At 45.1% G+C, this 19,075-nt stretch overlaps 1 protein-coding gene across 1 annotated transcript in view; it reads right to left on the reverse strand.

Moving 5' to 3' along the window:
* megf8 (multiple EGF-like-domains 8) overlaps positions 1-19,075 on the reverse strand; it is a 64,664-nt gene that overhangs the window by 20,475 nt on the left and 25,114 nt on the right. Inside the window, exons 21-35 of the mRNA XM_063199652.1 lie at positions 18,780-18,863; positions 17,874-18,134; positions 16,532-16,716; positions 15,093-15,306; positions 13,866-14,136; positions 12,939-13,071; positions 12,384-12,679; positions 11,982-12,092; positions 10,034-10,152; positions 4,991-5,219; positions 4,449-4,620; positions 3,727-3,890; positions 2,716-2,851; positions 1,876-2,107; positions 852-978 (exon numbers count right to left, since the gene is read on the reverse strand). Coding sequence (XP_063055722.1) covers positions 852-978; positions 1,876-2,107; positions 2,716-2,851; positions 3,727-3,890; positions 4,449-4,620; positions 4,991-5,219; positions 10,034-10,152; positions 11,982-12,092; positions 12,384-12,679; positions 12,939-13,071; positions 13,866-14,136; positions 15,093-15,306; positions 16,532-16,716; positions 17,874-18,134; positions 18,780-18,863 — 2,734 coding nt within the window. The remainder of the gene's footprint in view (positions 1-851; positions 979-1,875; positions 2,108-2,715; positions 2,852-3,726; positions 3,891-4,448; positions 4,621-4,990; positions 5,220-10,033; positions 10,153-11,981; positions 12,093-12,383; positions 12,680-12,938; positions 13,072-13,865; positions 14,137-15,092; positions 15,307-16,531; positions 16,717-17,873; positions 18,135-18,779; positions 18,864-19,075) is intronic.

Here is a 19,075-nt window from a genome sequence, read left to right on the forward strand (position 1 = left end):
CATCATGATAAGGCCACTAGCACTTGGGGAAGACGGGAGAAAGGATGGTTTGGAAAGAAGCCTATGTGAGATTATGAGTAGTAGACCAGTAGTAGTAGTAGGAGTGATAGTAGTGATAGTAGTGATACTCATTAATCCTGAAGAAAATTAAGGAGGCTATGGAAAATCTTAAGACTGACCCACCCTGTAATGAAACTGTGATAGATCACGTCAATTTGACGCGCTATCCAAAAATACCCTGATGAAGACGATACATCACTGAATTTAGAAAGTCTTGTGCAAAGACATTTTTTATTGAAAGCATTGGAAATGATGTGCGAACCTCACACGGTTTGAGTTTACAAAAACAACAAATCAAAGTGGAATGGAACACCCGCTTTTAACTCACTTTGTTTCAATACGCCTCTGATTTCAAGACGTTGCAACACATTTCACCATTAATCTTTGATCAGAACCGAGTTTAAGGACTGCTGTGAATTTGTTTTAGCTCTTACACATCTTTGCTCTTTACTTACACTTACACACACATAGACACACAGAATCACACACACACGCACACATACAGACACAGCCAAAAGACACACACAGACGCACGCACGCACTAAAGGAACATTGCATCTTGTTTATTAAAAAGCAAATTGGTTTGAGAAGACCGTGAGGTTGTATAAACGTGTGTGTGTGTGCACATGTGTGATCGTGTGTGTGTGTGCGAGCATGCATGTCTACTGTAGATGAAAGTCTGTATGCATGGGTATGTTACATTATGTGTATGTGTTATGTGTGTGTGGGTGTGCGTGTGTTTTCTGTGTGTGTGTGGGTGTGTGTGTGTGTTTTCTGTGTGTGGTGTGTACCTGTATGGGGCTGGAGAAGGTCTTGGGGTGTCTGGCCAGGCACTCACTGCAGGTCTTGAGGCGACGGCACTCTTCTGGCAGGCGAGGGGTGGGGGAGCAGGGAGACACACTGCTGGAGCAGCCCAGCCTGATGCACACACACACACACACACACACGCACACACGCACACACACACACACACACACACACACACACACACACACACACACACACACACACACACACACACACACACACACACACACACACACACACACACAAACGCGCGCACGTACACGCGCACACACACACACAAGCAGACACACACAAGCACACACACCAAGAGATACACATGCATCATGTCAGAACGAGTGGAAGAGACACACACATACAAACCAACAACAAGCGCGACCAGAGAGGAACACAGCGAGAGAAACCAATCATGTCAAGGGGAAAGGAAGAAATACACACACACACACACGCACGCACGCACGCACGCACGCGCACATACATGCACACACAGCAGCAGTGCGCGAGAGTGTGGTCATGTCAGAGGCAGTGTTGGAAACATGACAGCCCATTAGGACAGTAAGATGAGTCCAACACTTAGAGCCATGTAGTGATGCCAAACACCTGCCATCCTACTGCAAGCTTACAAGCCAGAGCCCTGAGCTGTGCTTAGCGGACCATGAGCAGTGTTGATGTGTTTCAGTATCACGAAGACCTTGTACATGCAACTTTTAATTCCAAATGAACTCAATTAAATTTCAAATAAAAATTAATTCTGCTCTGAAAACAACATGCAAGCACTTCAAAATTCAGGACAAAACTTATTCGGCATTAAACATTCCTCTAAATAAAGTTGGTGGTTTATTACGTTCTTCCATCATTTATACATTAATTCCACTTTAAAACCAAGTCCGTCGTTCCACGCATGCTTGATGCTATGCAATGATACAAGAGGCAACGAAACAGAGCCAGTGCGTGCATCCTCTGTCCAATCGAAATGATGAGGCTGTGAATGTGAGTGTGTGCGCGCGTTACCTCTCGGCCATGTCCGAGGATGCGCACGCCCCGCGGCACCAGACGCAGCTGCCGGTGCTGCTGTTGCAGGCGTCCTGGGAGGTGAGCAGCTGGCAGGGGTCGGAGGGCAGCGTCAGGGTCAGCATGCGGCCCAGCGTCACCCCGTTGAAGCCACCAGACAGGAACAGAGTCCCCTCCAGAGCCGCCATGGCCAGAGACACCGAGTGGTTCACCGCATCACCCACGCCAGAACCTGAAGCAACAGCAAGAGAGTGGAGATGGAGGAGACAGCAGAGATGAGTGCAGAGGAGAGGGAGAGGAGTGGAGTGGAGAAGGAGTGTAGGAGAGGGAGAGGAGTGGAGGGAAGAGGGAGAGGCGTGCAGAGGAGAGTGAGACGAGTGTAGAGGAGAAGGAGAGGAGAGGAAGGAAAGCATGATTCCGTATAGGAGGAGAATGGAGAGATGGAACGGATTTGAAAAGGAAAAGGAAACAAACGTTGAAAAAAATACATGCAAAGAAACAAGGAGAGAAAACAAACTGATATAGAACAAAATATGGGGAGATCCAAAAAACAAGACTAAAAGACATGCTTGATCTTCATTAAAAAGCTTTTAATATAACTGAACTAGTTCATACTTGAACAGATAAATAATGCCAACATGTTTCGGCCAGCAGTGGTCTTCATGAGGGCTTTTAAAGAAAATGCATTTCTAACTAACTAACTTAGAACTTGCACTTAATTTCCTTCGCGTTCCGGTATGTTTATGTGATGTCATCTTGTGATATTCATTTCAGCCCCCAGGGCAATGTCGGACCCTAGTATGCGAGCTACAGGCAGGTGTGATATGAGCGTGGCGTTACCTGGCTGTATCCAGGTGTTGCAGTTGATCTGGTAGAGGGAGACGATGTTGGTGTACTCCTGCTCCCCCGTGCGGCCCCCCACCACCACCATGGTGTCCTTCAGGAGCGCCGCCGCATGGAAGAAACGAGACAACGGCTACAGGCACAGGAGAGGAGAGGAGAGGAGAGGAGAGGAGAGGAGAGGAGAGGAGAGGAGAGGAGGGGAGGAAAGGGGAGGAGAGGAGAGGGGTTGGGGAGCAGAGGAGAGAAGAGCAGAGGAGAGGAGAGGAGAGGAGAGGAGAGCAGAGGAGAGCGGAGGAGTGGAGAGGAGGGGGAGAAGAGGAGAGGGGAGGGGAGGGGAGTAGAGGGGTTGGGGAGGAGAGGAGAGCAGAGGAAAGCAGAGGAGTGGAGAGGAGGGGGAGAAGAGGAGAGAGGAGAGGGGTTGGGGAGGAGAGGGGTTGGGGAGGAGAGGGGAGGAGAGGAGAGGAGATGAAAGGAGAGAGGTTGGGGAGGAGAGGAGAGGATAGCACAGGAAAGAAGAGGAAGGGGAAGGAGAGTAGAGGGGAAGAGAGGAGAGCAGAGGGGAAGAGAGGAGAGCAGAGGCGAGAGAGGACAGGAGTAGAGAGAGAAGAGAGGAGAGCAGAGAAGAGGGAAGGAAAGGAGAGGAGAAGGGTTGGGAGGAGTGAAGAGGAGAGGAGAGGAGAGGTGAGGAGGGTAGAGGAGATGAGAGGAGACGAGGAGGGCAAGGGAGGAGAAGAGAGTTTGGATGAATAGAGGGAGACAGAGAATGTCAGAATGTTAGAAAATAGAAATGTCTTGTTGCTTTGGGATTAATCCAGTATCTCTACTAATACATCACCACTGCTTACTACTACAAAAAAAAACAGCTAATTTGACAGAGAAAGCATTTGATGAATAGATTGCTCATTCATTTATTCAACATATTTTATAACGCTGTTGAACATTTTAATAATAAAAAAGCAATGAATCAAGATAATACATGTGCGAAATAGAGCTGGGTGCGCCTGTTACCTTGTTTCCCTGCGAGGGTACGAGCAGTGACCATGTGAGGTTGGGGTAGTAGAGGCTGTAGAGCTCCCCTGAGGGCTCCACTGCCTCCACGTGGAAGCGGTAGCCCCCGTACACGTACACCGCATCCGTCTGCTCATGATACACCGCTGTGTGGCCATACAGACCTAACGAGGTGGAAGAAGAGAGAATTTGGATGAGAGGAGCATAATAATAATAATAATAATAATAATAATAATAATAATGATAACAACTGTATTTGCATAGCACAGTATCATACAAGGCATACTAGCTCAAAGTGTTTAACAAATGGATAAACATCAATGTTAAAAATGAAAATAAATAAAATAAATAAATAAATACCGTAATACACTCTTCAGTGCTTATCTTTCATTTATTGCACACATATGTGTAATTACATTGGCTAACAATTGCAGCAAAGTACAATCTAAAATGAACACACAATTTACCATTCGTAATTGAATTGACTGATATGCAATCACTATAGTATACGTACGCACATCTGTGGTGCCTGCTGAAGCGTATTGTACTTAATCATTATTTTACCAATAATAGCCACCTCATGGTCTTACAAAAAAAATTAAAAGATCCATACGGCAGCTTACTATAACCCATAAATAAAAACAATTTAACAGACAGTTGACAACAAAACCAGAGAAAGGCAGAATGATATGTACATGAAGGTGTATGTAATGTAGGCCTACCTGTGGGTGGCGTGCCTGTGTGTGGGGCGATGGTCCAGTTGCCAGAGTGTGCGCTGAACTCCAGCAGCAGGTGGTTGAAGCCGTTCTCAGGGGAGTAGCCCCCGATCAACAGCACACTGGAGTCTCTTCGCACTGTCAGGGTGTGGCCTGCCACCGGGGGCAGTAGTGAGCTCTAAAGGCAGAGGTGCAGATTGCAGAAGAGACAGAGAAGAGCAAAGATAAACATTTACTACTATTGCTAATACACTGCCCACAATTCTGATTAGTTTTTCAGGAAGACTTACAGGCCAATAGAGATACCCTATCAACCCTACTCAACCCCTCCAAAACACAACAGGGATTAGTGAAGTGAACAGTGGAACTGACGACAAAGTCATGATCACAAGTCAGACATGCTGTTGCCGTAACTGTGGCAATGCTTTAATATGCTTCTTTTTAACAGCAAGAAGCAAAAGAAACAAGAACAAGAACAAAATCTAAATTCAGGTCAGTGTCCTTTGTCTGGCCAAAAAGGGCATGCTGTTGAAAACAAAAAGCTGTACCTTGTACTCCCTCCACACCAAGCTGCTAAGGTTGAGGCTCCAGGTATCCATGGCGACGCCCTTCTGCGTGACCCCGCCCACCACCATCATGATGTTGTGCGTGGCGCCCGACATGACGTCGTGATTGGCCACCAGGGCCGCAGCGTGATGGTAACGGGCCATGGGGGTGGAGCCTTCCTCCACGGAGCTGGTCAGCATCTGGGTCCAGCGCTGCTCTGGCACAGAGTACCTGGCCAACCAATCACAGAGGAGAGGTGGGGCAAGTCAAAATATACATATGGCGAAATTAAGTTCTACATTAAAATAAAGTTAATTTAAGGTAAGAAAAGTTAAGTTAAGAAAAACATTCACTTCACCAAATAATTTCAGCTAATCAAATACAAGGTATCAGGTCACACAACAGCACAAAGAAGTTACGGCAACTAAGCATAACTAGAAATGCATTCTCACAGAAAATGCTGGAAGCGGGCTTGCCTTTTGGGGCAGAGATGAAACAAAGTACTATTGAGAAAACAAAGCTAAAAGAAATCTTGGAAAAACTCCATCCACCCAGTCAGAAGTTATGGGCCAAACAATTCAGCCATCTTGGATTCAGCCATCTTGAAAGTGTTGTAGCTCTGCGTTTTGGGGATATACTAAATGACATACATGGTATTTTAAGTTGGCTAAGGAACACTGCATGATATAATTTTGAAAATCAACATGGCTTCGAGCGGGATTCGAACTCACAACCTCCATATCTGTAATCCAACCCCTTTGCCATTGATATTAAATGACATACAATACATGATATTTGAAGTTGGCTAAGGAACACTGCATATGATATCATTTTGAAAATCAACATGGCTTCGACTGGGGTTCGAACCTCCAACCCCCATATCCCTAATTCAGCACATTTGCCATTCATACTAAATGACATACATGGCATTTTAAGTTGGCCAAGGAACACTGCATATGATATCATTTTGAAAATCAACATGGCTTTGACTGGGATTCGAACCCCCAACCTCCATATCTGTAATCCAGCACATTTGCCATGCATACTAAATGACATACATGTCATTTTAAGTTGGCCAAGGAACACTGCATATGATATAATTTTGAAAATCAACATGGCTTTGACTGGGTTTCGAACCCCCAACCTCAATATTTGTAATTCAGCACATTTGCCATCCATACTAAATGATATACATGGCATTTTAAGTCGGCCAAGGAACGCTGCATATGATATAATTTAGAAAATCAACATGGCTTTGACTGGGATTCGAACCCCCAACCTCCATATCTGTAATCCAGCACATTTGCCATGCATACTAAATGACATACATGGCATTTTAAGTTGGCCAAGGAACACTGCATATGATATAATTTTGAAAATCAACATGGCTTTGACTGGGTTTCGAACCCCCAACCTCAATATCTGTAATTCAGCACATTTGCCATCCATACTAATTGACATACATGGCATTTTAAGTTGGCCAAGGAACACTGCATATGATATAATTTTGAAAATCAACATGGCTTTGACTGGGGTTCGAACCCCCAACCTCCATATCTGTAATTCAGCACATTTGCCATCGATACTTAATGACATACATGGCATTTTAACCTGGCTAAGGAACACTGCATATGATATAATTTTGAAAATCAGCATCGCTTCAAGTGGGATTCGAACTCTCAACCTCCATATCTCTAATCCAGCACATTTGCCATTGATAATAAATTACATACATGGCATTTTAAGTTGGCCAAGGAACAGTGCATATGATATAATTTTGAAAATCAACATGGCTTCAGGTGGGCTTTGAACCCTCAACCTCCATATCTCTAACCCAGCAGCATGCATTACCACTAAGCCAAGCAGCTAGCTGTCATGCACAGTCCAGCAAGACTATATTACATTGCAATGCAGAGCTGAACAATAGGCTTCTAGAATGCTTGCTCGCACCTGCTCGTTAAGAATAGAATCTTGAGACAGTGACAGTTGAAATGGAACACTTCACTGGCTGCACCTGTTGTGATTGACTGAAAGACCGTTAGTATTGAGCTCTAAACTGGGGAGAAAATGAGAATGAGTTTTTTGTCTTTACAACATCGTTGTAAAAAAACTAAAAGGAGTTGGCACGTGTCCTTTTCACAGATCGGAGTCATGCTTGTGATCTCTCTAACAGTCTTTGAATGAAGTTTATAGGTTAAATTTTTCAGGCACAAATGGACCTCCGTGTGGGACATGCGCTGATCTCTTGAAAAATGCCCTTTTCGAAAGACTGGGATTCTCCATAGAGCCAGGCCTGTTTTTTTTACAAACCTGCCATTTAAAAAGTATTGGGAGTTGGGAAATGAAACTTTCACAATTTGGAGACATCCCATAGAGCTCGCTAACAACGCGTCAACTGAACTTCTAGGTGAAAGTGTTGATGTTTTATGACCGAAAAAGCCTCCTACACTCTAATCTCTAGAGTGGCGGAACTTTGGTTCATGGAGGTTCCACCACTATTTTCAATGGGGGCCCAGGCTTTCACAAAATCGCCAAAAACGGGAAAACGACAAGAGACACGGAGAAGCCTATAACTATACGCGATCTCCAAGCCGAGCCGGTCGTTTTAGTGTTTGAACGGTGTCTCTATCTCGAAAGGTCTAGGAGGAGATCCCTGCACAAGAACGATAATAATAACTAGAAATGCATTCTCACAGAAAATGCTGGAAGCGGGCTTGCCTTTTGGGGCAGAGATGAAACAAAGTACTATTGAGAAAACAAAGCTAAAAGAAATCTTGGAAAAACTCCATCCACCCAGTCAGAAGTTATGGGCCAAACAATTCAGCCATCTTGGATTCAGCCATCTTGAAAGTGTTGTAGCTCTGCGTTTTGGGGATATACTAAATGACATACATGGTATTTTAAGTTGGCTAAGGAACACTGCATATGATAAAATTTTGAAAATCAACATGGCTTCGACTGGGGTTCGAACCTCCAACCCCCATATCCCTAATTCAGCACATTTGCCATTCATACTAAATGACATACATGGCATTTTAAGTTGGCCAAGGAACACTGCATATGATATAATTTTGAAAATCAACATGGCTTTGACTGGGATTCGAACCCCCAACCTCCATATCTGTAATCCAGCACATTTGCCATGCATACTAAATGACATACATGGCATTTTAAGTTGGCCAAGGAACACTGCATATGATATAATTTTGAAAATCAACATGGCTTTGACTGGGTTTCGAACCCCCAACCTCCATATCTGTAATTCAGCACATTTGCCATCCATACTAAATGACATACATGGTATTTTAAGTTGGCTAAGGAACACTGCATATGATATAATTTTGAAAATCAACATGGCTTCGACTGGGGTTCGAACCTCCAACCCCCATATCCCTAATTCAGCACATTTGCCATTCATACTAAATGACATACATGGCATTTTAAGTTGGCCAAGGAACACTGCATATGATATAATTTTGAAAATCAACATGGCTTTGACTGGGATTCGAACCCCCAACCTCCATATCTGTAATCCAGCACATTTGCCATGCATACTAAATGACATACATGGCATTTTAAGTTGGCCAAGGAACACTGCATATGATATAATTTTGAAAATCAACATGGCTTTGACTGGGTTTCGAACCCCCAACCTCAATATCTGTAATTCAGCACATTTGCCATCCATACTAAATGATATACATGGCATTTTAAGTCGGCCAAGGAACGCTGCATATGATATAATTTAGAAAATCAACATGGCTTCGGGTGGGCTTCGAACCCTCAACCTCCATCTCTCTAATGCAGCGGCATGCATTACCAGTAAGCCAAGCAGCTAATTGTCATGCATAGTCCAGCAAGACTATATTACATTGCATTGCAGAGCTGAACAATAGACTTCTAGAATGCTTGCTCGCACCTGCTCGTTAAGAATAGAATCTTGAGACAGTGACAGTTGAAATGGAACACTTCATTGGCTGCACCTGTTGTGATTGACTGAAAGACAGTTAGTATTGAGCTCTAGACAGGGGAGAGGATGAGAATGAGTTTTTTGTCTTTACAACATCGTTGTAAAAAAACTAAAAGGAGTTGGCACGTGTCCTTTTCACAGATCGGAGTCATGCTTGTGATCTCTCTAACAGTCTTTGAATGAAGTTTATAGGTTAAATTTTTCAGGCACAAATGGACCTCCGTGTGGGACATGCGCTGATCTCTTGAAAAATGCACTTTTCGAAAGAATGGGATTCTCCATAGAGCCAGGCCTGTTTTTTTTACAAACCTGCCATTTAAAAAGTATTGGGAGTTGGGAGATGAAACTTTCACAATTTGGAGACATCCCATAGAGCTCGCTAACAACGCGTCAACTAAACTTCTAGGTGAAAGTGTTGATGTTTTATGACCGAAAAAGCCACCTACACTCTAATCTTTAGAGTGGCGGAACTTTGGTTCATGGAGGTTCCACCACTGTTTTCAATGGAGACCCAGGCTTTCACAAAATCGCCAAAAACGGGAAAACGACAAGAGACATGGAGAAGCCTATTAGTGTACGCAAGCTCCAAGCCGAGCCGGTCGTTTTAGTGTTTGAACGGTGTCTCTATCTCGAAAGGCCTAGGAGGAGATCCATTTTCTATTTTTACTGCTGCCCTGCACAAGACCAAGCTATAATAATAATAAAAGAAACAGGACTTAGAGATTACTATAAACGGGCCTTGCTCTGCAAGGGCCATGCTCTGCATGGTCCTTGCTCCGCAAGCCCGCTTAATAATAAGAAACAGGACTTAGAGATTACTATAAACGGGCCTTGCTCTGCAAGGGCCATGCTCTGCATGGTCCTTGCTCCGCAAGCCCGCTTAATAAAGTCATTATAAAATGCAATACATTTCAGTTTACCGGCATATGTTCACTAATACAAAAATAAGGCTTCAGACACATTTTAACGGTTTGCTATTAATTTCACCCATCAATATACGTAGATAAATATATGAAGGAGCTAGAAGAATACAACTACAGTGGGTGGGGCAGTTGCTCAGCTGAGCTGGCCTTACCTATAGACGTTTCCCAGGATGCCCTCTGAGAGGGAGAGGCCTCCGTACATCCAGAGTGTGTTCTGCGGGCCGGCCACCATGGAGTGGCCCATCCTGTGGAGGAAGCGGTGGGCTTGGTTCTGGAGGAGGAGAGAGGAGAGAGGAGAGGAGAGGACAAACAACAAACACATCAGTACTACTAACACAAAAGACCTTTGATTTTACAGTGCTTGTGTGCCTGGTTTCTATATCTGTGTGTGTACAGAATTTAAACACAAATGAAAACATGGGCTTCAAAGCTCTTACCCTGACCTCTTTGTTCAGACTGTGATGTGTGTGTGTGTGTGTGTGTGTGTGTGTGTGTGTGTGTGTGTGTGTGTGTGTGTGTGTGTGTGTGTGTGTGTGTGTGTGTGTGTGTGTGTGTGTGTGTGTGTGTGTGTGTGTGTGTGTGTGTGTGTGTGCGCGCGCATATGTATGTACTTGGCTGCTTACAGACATTATGTAGTGCAGTATAACTTACTATGTAGTATTACCAGTCCCTCCAGGATTTTGCACTGAGATTTTGTGATTTTTGCGGTCAAAATGTCTGATTTTGTGGCGGCATTTTCTCATTTTTTGCAAAGATTTTGCGGCATTTTCTCATTTTTTGCAAAGATTTTGCACCCCTTTCTGGGTTTTTTTGGTAACTGAAAACCACAATCAGTCTAAGCAGGCTTAAGACAAAAGAGAGAGAGATTCAGAAACACACTTCCTTTTAATTTTCTGTAGAAATCCCAACACAAATTACATTTACAAAAGTTACATTTGGCCATGGGGGTAATTCAGGTGGCAGGCAAGTTCAGATGTATCCAGCAGGAAATTTGTCTTGGACAGTCAAAAGCTGTAGAAAACACTCGGTAGAAAAACACTTGTCACACTACAAAACATGTAGTTCGAACTGTGAGAAACTTAAGATAAAGCGGTGTCGACACCACGAGATACAAGGTTCACGCGCGCAAGGATTGGGCTAGGAGCAGCGCGCGAGAGGGAACATGCTTTTTATCCACGGGAAGCCGACCCATGCCCATGTCTTGCGCTGCTCAGCAGTAGCTTGCAACCTCTACCTCGCATTACATTTAAACTTAACGATATGCTGCATTAAAGATTGCGTTTGAACGGATGTGGCTGACATGATATAGTGTGTCAAGGCTGAGTTTTAAAACGTTCAAGGAACAGGAATGGAATTATCTTACCATTTGACACATGGGACACTGCTACTCTGCTTTCAGCTGACTGAGGCAGGATTTCCAGGAATCAAAGATAGCCCTGATGTCCTTAGAATTGTTTCGATTCAAGTCAGCGAACAACAAGCAGTGAGGTTCTGGCGCATAGCTTGTTTATAGCCCTCAAGCGCAAGCTTCGCGGGAAGCAGTGTTGTTTGCGCTTAGTTTCTTCAAAGTTTTTCCAATAGCCATGAAGTATTCCTCATCTCGCGCCTTGACCAATTATTTGACAATTTTGGTCGTTTGTCTTGTCTCTTTGCAAGACTGTCATGAATATAGGCTAAATAATTTGCGGGAAAAATGCGGCTTTACAGGAATTACGTGGCATCGTGAAATTATGCGGAATATCATTGAATTTGCATGAATCCACGCGATCGCTGAATCGCGAAAAACTGGAGGGACTGTATTACAATGTACTACACTGAGATATTGACTTGCCAAAGGTATGTGTGTTACAGCAAGATTTTGCATCTGTGTGTGTGTGTGTCTGTGTGTGTGTCTGTGTGTGTGTGTGTGTGTGTGTGTGTGTGTGTGTGTGTGTGTGTGTGTGTGTGTGTGTGTGTGTGTGTGTGTGTGTGCATGCGCAAGGTATGCGCGCAAAGGTATGTGTGCTACAGCAAGACTGTGCATCTGGGTCTGTGTGTCTGTGTGTGTGTGTGTGTGTGTGTGTGTGTGTGTGTGTGTGTGTGTGTGTGTGTGTGTCTTACTGCAGTGAGCTGTGTGTCCAGCAGGACCTTCCACACCATGCTGTTGGGGGTGTACGGGGAGTGGCAGTCAGCCCCAGCCCAGCCCTCCGCACACACACACATTCCCAGAGTCTGAAAACACACACACGCAAAGAAAACATACATTACATGATTTTAAGTGTAACAAAGAAAAAAACGTGCACATCCATCTTAAAAAGACTAGGGAGCTTGGTCTCGAGGACTTTATTTTCAGTTTTCATGTTACATGATTTTAAGTATACCGGATACATGTAGTTCCTAAGATGCCTACAAGAAATATAAACAGTAACAGAAAATAATATGTTTTAAAAAGAGGTCATACAGTTACACATACATTAAAAAATATAAATGTGTGCATGCACGCATTACTCCACTCCAAATTACCGTGTTGCAGACTCCTCTGTCGTCGCCTGCTCCGCAGTTCTTGGGGCAGATGGGCCGGTCGCACTGGGGCCCCCCGTACCCGCGGGGGCACTGGCACTGGGCCAGGTTGCACTGGGCACCGGCCGGGCACGACATCATGGAAGCGTCGTCACCAGCTTTGGCCTTGGCATCCGCCGGCCCCTGGTCCTCCCCCTTCCCAGATGCCCCCTGGTCGCAGCGCCGCACCCAGAAGGAGGCATTGAAACCCTGGGGCTGAGTGGACGAGACGTTGGCCTCAAAGTAGACCGAGATCACACCTACAGGAACAACACAGACACAAAGCATCAAGTCAAATATTCTTTATTTGTTTTTATTTATTTTTTTTAGAGACAGGAAATGAGAGAGAGATGGGGAAGGATCGTCAAATGACCCTGGCCGGAATTGAACCCGGGTCGCCGGCATAGCAACCCAAAGCCCTACCGTCTTATTGGATTTACATTTATGATATTTACATTAATGTACATTAATTCATTACATGAAGGGACAATGAGATGGGTAGAAGAGAAGCTCACTTACCGGACGTGGCTTCCACTGTGATTGGTTTAGTGCGAGAGATGCCGCAGAAAGCACCAATCAGGTTATGGTCGGAGTGCACCACGCCATTCTCCAGGAAACGAGGGAGACCATCGAACACGTAAACAAAAGAGCTCTGAAGGACATGAGAAATAAGGGAGGAAGAATTAAATGAACAAATCCCAAATATAAGAGAAGGCAGCTCTTACTGGGTAAAAAACAAAAACTTGATGGACCATGGGACAAAATAATGCCTGAATCTCAAAGGATGAATGCTTACCACTTAAAGTGATACTGTCCCATTTTTGGAAATAAGCTTATTTTAAACCTCCCCTTGAGTTAAATAATAGGCTTTAACCATTCTCCTGTACTTGCAACCGTTTTCTAGTTATGGTAGTGCACGTTTCACCTAACAAGCTAACAGTTAACATTGAGTCCTATGAGACCAGTTAGCCGCGAACTGGTCTCATAGGACTCAATGTTAACTGCTAGCATGGAGGTAAAATTTGCACTGCCATACCCAGAGATCGGTTCAAAGTACAGATGAACGGTAAAACCCTATTATTTAACTCAAGGGGAGGTGTAAAATAAGCTTATTTCCAAAAATGGGACAGTATCACTTTAAGTCACATTAGGGGAAATACAACCACTGACATTCTAGCATGTGTGTGTGTGTTTGTGTTTTGGATGCGTGACCACACATATAAACACATGAACATGTGATTACTTTTATTTGGACCCAAGAGACATTAAAGGTACAAGATCCAAATATTTTAGAATAGGCTATTGACAGGCTGGCAGATCTTAAAAGTCTTACTCACCTAAGTATACCAGTATCGTTGTTAACAAATGAAACTGAAACACACAAACACACACACACACACACACACACCAACAAGATTCCAATGCTGTTGGCGGGCGTGTACTCACGCTGCACTGCGTGTGGGAGTCCGGGTGGATGGTGAGGGCCACGGGCGGGCATGACTGGCCCAGCTGGCAGGGCTCCAGGTCCTGGGAGACGGACAGCACCCACAGGCAATGGGACAGGCCGACCAGGCCGCCACCCTGAGAACCATAGTCCCCCGCCGCACGGTGCCAACCCAGGGACGAGGAGAGGGGCAGGGGGGAGGAGGAGGACGAGGAGGAGGAGGAGAGGACCACCGAGCGGCCCTGGCACTGGCGGAAACAAGTGCCGTTGTTCCTGAGAGGGGAAAGGGGTGCGAGAGGGAAAGAGGAAAAGAAAGGAGAGAAACAGAGCGAAAGGAAAGAGAGCAAAGAAGGAAAGAGGAAAAGAGAGAGAAAGAAAAAACAAAGAATTAAAAAATGAAAAGAAAGAAAGAAAGAAAGAAAGGAAGACCGGAAGAAAGAAAGAAAAGATAAGAAATATCGAAAGAAGGAAAGAAAAAAAGAAACAGATTGAGATGGAGGAGGGAAAAATGTGCCTACAGATCAATAGGAGGAAATTACTGAGAATGGCTGGAAATGTCATGGCCTTTCGGGCGAAGGCTCAACACTGGATTTGACTACTATTCCTGGAACTAACAAATAAAGTGCTCTACAGTCTTTAATAAAGCTACATTGCCTGACAGATTAATTTTGCCGCCTGACCCAGACAAAAACATTGCTCAACACTGCTCCAGCCGCAGACTTACAACTAGAGAAAAAACACTATAGGAAACATTAACAATACAACCTAAGGCATTACAAAACAAAAATAACACAAAAAAATAATAAGGCAAACGGTTCAATAAATGACTTACGAAAGTGACACCTATTTTCTCAAAATACAGTCTACATCTAAATATAGTATAGGATATAGTCTTTCTTTATTGACATATGTGTATACACAGTTGCTACGTTTACATGAGACATTTAATTCAGAATTAACTCACTTTAATTCTGAATAAAGCTGAATTCCACTTTGAAAACGTCATGTAAACACTTCACAATTCGGAATTAAATGAAAGATCAAAGTAAACTCGACGGAACTATTTCATTCTGCATTTAAAAAGTCATATAAACATAGCCATTGTATTACAAAGCAATACATGTTTTGGCTCTAGCTATGAAACTCTCTAGCTATGAAACCCGACTGTTGTTCATGTGCTTTAGAGAGTAATGTGTCTCTACAGACTCCCTGGCCTGAGGTCTACATACCTGGGGTCACCATAGTAGCCGGGCAGGCAGATGTCGCAGTGCGGGCCCTGGGTGTTGTGTGTGCAGTAGCACTGGCCCGTCTGGTTGTGGCAGTAGCCTTGTAGAGGGTCTCCATGGCCGTTACATTGGCACGGCACGCAGCCTCCACCCCCCGCCAGCGCTGAGCCAAAGCTGCCCGGCCGACACACCTCACAGTGGGGACCCGTCGTCCAGTCTGGAGGGGGTGGCAGTGGAGGATGGAGAGCAGGAGTGGGAGAAGAGGAGAGGAGAGGAGAGGAGAGGAGAGGAGAGGAGAGGAGAGGAGAGGAGAGGAGAGGAGAGGAGAGGAGAGGAGAGGAGAGGAGAGGAGAGGAGAAGAGAAGAGAAGAGTTGAGGAGAGGAGAGGAGAGGAGATGGCAGGAGAGGACAGTTGAGGAGAGGAGAGGAGAGGAGAGGACAGTTGAGGAGAGCAGAGGAGATGGCAGGAGAGGAGAGGAGAGGAGAGGAGAGGAAAGGAGAGGAGGGGAGAAGAAAGGAGAGGAGAGGAGAGGAAAGTGAGAGGAGAGGAGAGGAGAGGAGAGTGAGAGAAGAGAGGAGAGGAGAGGTGAGGTGAGGCAAGGCGAGGTTAGAAGAGGAGAGACGAGGAGAACAAGACCAGAGAGGAGACAAGAAGAGAGGAGAGAGGAAGAGAGGAGAGAAGACAATATAAGACAAGAGAGGTGTGGAGAGAAGAGGAGAAAAGAAGAGAAGGGAGGACAAGAGGAAGGGAGAAGAGGTCGTGGCAATGACAAAATAATGACATAAGTTCAATGTAATTACTTGAAAGAAAATAATTGAAGGGCTGATGAACAGTGCAGACTGGAGAGAGCCTTTCAATTGACCTGTTGTCCTGGTGATTTAGGATGCATTTTCTCTGGCCACTAAGAGACACTAGGGATGAACTCTCCATGGAAACAACACACACAAAAAAAAATCCCAGTCGGAACATTTTGCTCCATCTCCATTTACGTGTTTAAACTGCTGACACGGTGTCTAAAAGGAGAGGAATACATCAGAAACCGGCTCTGCTCTGTAGCAAATTCTGAAAGGACAAGTGCAGGTTATTTAATGGCAGTAGGTTGAGATTGAGACAGTGTCTATGCTCTCTATACAACAAGGCATTTACAAATGGGTTTCAAATTTGAGGGCTAAGTGGGAACTGTGCTTTTGAGTAAGTATTTTAGATTGGTTGAAGATAACTCAAATGTACAGAATGCACAATGGCCAATTACATTTGGTCCAATGTCAAACCCTCCATTGAATCTAGTGAACCTTTTCTACTTTCGTCCACATGCACACAATGGGTTTGGAATTTGAGGACACAAATCAGCACAGCGATTACTTAGCAGATGAACACAAAAGCACATCTTAACATCCTCTCACACGCACGCACACGCGCACACACACGCACACAGTCCTACCCTTGCAGTCATCGCAAATGCCGGGGGCCGTGATGCAGGTGCTGTGGAAGTTGCATCCGCAGTCCACGTCACACTCCACCCCGCTCAGCACCAGCGTGTCCGGGTCAGACGTCCAACCCAGGGAGCACTCGCACTCGAACCTGGGGCTGCCACTGCACCGGCCCTCACGACACTCATTATAGCAGCTGCAGGGAGACAGAGACACACACAAACACACACACGCACGCACACACGTACGCACGCACACGCACGCGCACACGCACACACACACAAATTTACAAGTCATATTACAATAAGACATATTAAGTCATATTACATATTACATATTACAACAAGACATTATTATAATATCACTGGAAAAGGTGACTGTGCTAAGAGACGGAAACAAGAGACAATTGGGGTGTCTCAGATGGCGCACTTGTGCACTTCGGGCACTATATTTCAGTGCATAGGGCGCTTTCAAAGTAAAATTTTGTTACAGAATGAAGTCCAGTAGGAGTGCTTCCTGGAACTGTCTAGTTTTTTAAGATGGTGCTCTTTGTTGACAGGCTTGGTTGATTTCAAAAAAGTTTTAGAAATAAAACTTGCACACTTCCTGACGAAGGCTTCATGCCGAAACGCGTCGAAGTATTTTAATCATGCTATGCCCAACAAAATAAAGGCATTTTAATTACAAAGAAGATGAGTGCCTTGGTATTTCTAAAACTTTTTTTGTAAAATTTTGTTAGCTCAGTGCACTGAAAAGCGCCCGGATGATGCCCTAATAATGGCGGAAAACGCAGTGCTTGAACGATGGACACTTCACACACTAAACGGGCGCCATGTTGACAATAAAAAGGAAGAAACGTGACGTTCAGTTCAGTAGAAGAGTTTGGTCAACTGTCTCCTGTATTTCTGTAGGTAATGTTGCTGAGACACCAACCTTTTCATGCCAAGCTAAGTATTGTACACAAAATAGCTGCCAGTTGGGATGTAGAAAATGTAAATACAAGCACGACACACTGTGCAATGTAAACAGTAGCCAACCGATATTTTGGTGAGCTAATGCTAGCTCAACCGTCACTTCCAGTCAGGGCACAGTGCATAGTGCGCCGACTTTTTCACAACACTATGCACTAAAGACCCCCAGTGCACTGTGAGCACTATGCACTGACTGTCAGTGCACTGCCATAAGTGCGGCATCTGAGACACGGCAAATGAAAATGTGTGTGGCACAGTAATATTGAGACAAAAAAAGAAAAAGCGAGGGTGAATGAGAAAGGACAGAGCAAGACAGAGGAACAGAGAGAAAAGCTGTGAGAGACAGACAGACAGAAAGAGAAAAAACAAAACCCCTCCTCACGTCTGGTTGCAGTGGTGCACCCCGTCGCCAGTGTAGCCGCGGTCGCAGTGGCACTCGTAGGAGGTGGGCGTGTTGACGCAGGTGGCGGAGGCGTGGCAGTCGTGCAGGCCCAGGCGGCACTCCTCCACGTCGGGGCAGGAGGGGTAGGACCAGGCCGAGTCCCCCTGGGCCTCCACCCCCTCCAGCAGCTCCGCCTCAAACTCCTCCAGGTCCAGATCGCTCTCCAGCAGCCGCGGGGGAGACGAGGTGGGGGGCCCTGGCCTGAAGGGGACAGGAAAGAGGGAGAATAGAGAGAAAAAATGGTTTAAGCGTATGACGAAAGTTATTTGTCTTTTTCGTTGGCGCTCATGTACTCATTTTCAGGCGTGGGGGCGAAGAGGTGTGAGACTGTAGGGACAGGAGATATGGGGGAGAAAACGAGGAAAACAAATATTTTAAGCTTAAGAGACACTTATTTTCAATGTTTCTTGTGTACTGGATTCATTTTCAACCACAAAGATGGGGAGACGAGGTGGGTCACTGTGGTGACGGGGCATGGGGGAGGGATTAGAATAAACAGAGAAAATCTGTGTGTGTGTGTGTGTGTGTGGGTGTGTGTGTGTGTGTGTGTGTGTGTGTGTGTGTGTGTGTGCAGGGCTCTAAATTAACAACAGCTATCCGGCCAAAAGATGGAGAAATTTCAGTTTGGCTGGTAGAAAAGACCAACTTACTAGCCACTTTCACCCATTAGTGAATGTGTGTTTGATTAGCAAGATCTTCTAGCCATTTTGTCTGGTGACGAAAAAACTTAATTTAGAGCTCTGTCCGTCTCTGTGTGTGTATGTGTGCGTGCACATGCCAACATGATGGAGAGGTGATTATGTTCATGTGTAAGTCAGGGCATGAGGCGACAGATACCGCTCTCACCTGGAGGCGCGAACCTCTGCTACAGCCATGCTGCAGTTAGCTGCTGAGGTGTCCTCCATGCCGGACCAGTCGCCTTTCAAACACCTGCCACAGAGGAGAGGGGGAGAGAGGGACAAAAAATACAATTGAAGAGAAATAAATGATAGACATTCCACAGTCTAAAAGGAGATGGAGAACTTTGGTGTTCCTGGAGCCTGTATGAAAAGTCCCACTGATATTGTGACATAGCACGCAATAGCTCTTAAAAACATGAATTTATGCCTCACCTGTGCAAAGGGGCAGGAAAAAAACATCCC

The sequence above is a fragment of the Engraulis encrasicolus genome, chromosome 5 (genome assembly GCF_034702125.1).
Source record: "Engraulis encrasicolus isolate BLACKSEA-1 chromosome 5, IST_EnEncr_1.0, whole genome shotgun sequence".
NCBI lineage: Eukaryota > Metazoa > Chordata > Actinopteri > Clupeiformes > Engraulidae > Engraulis > Engraulis encrasicolus.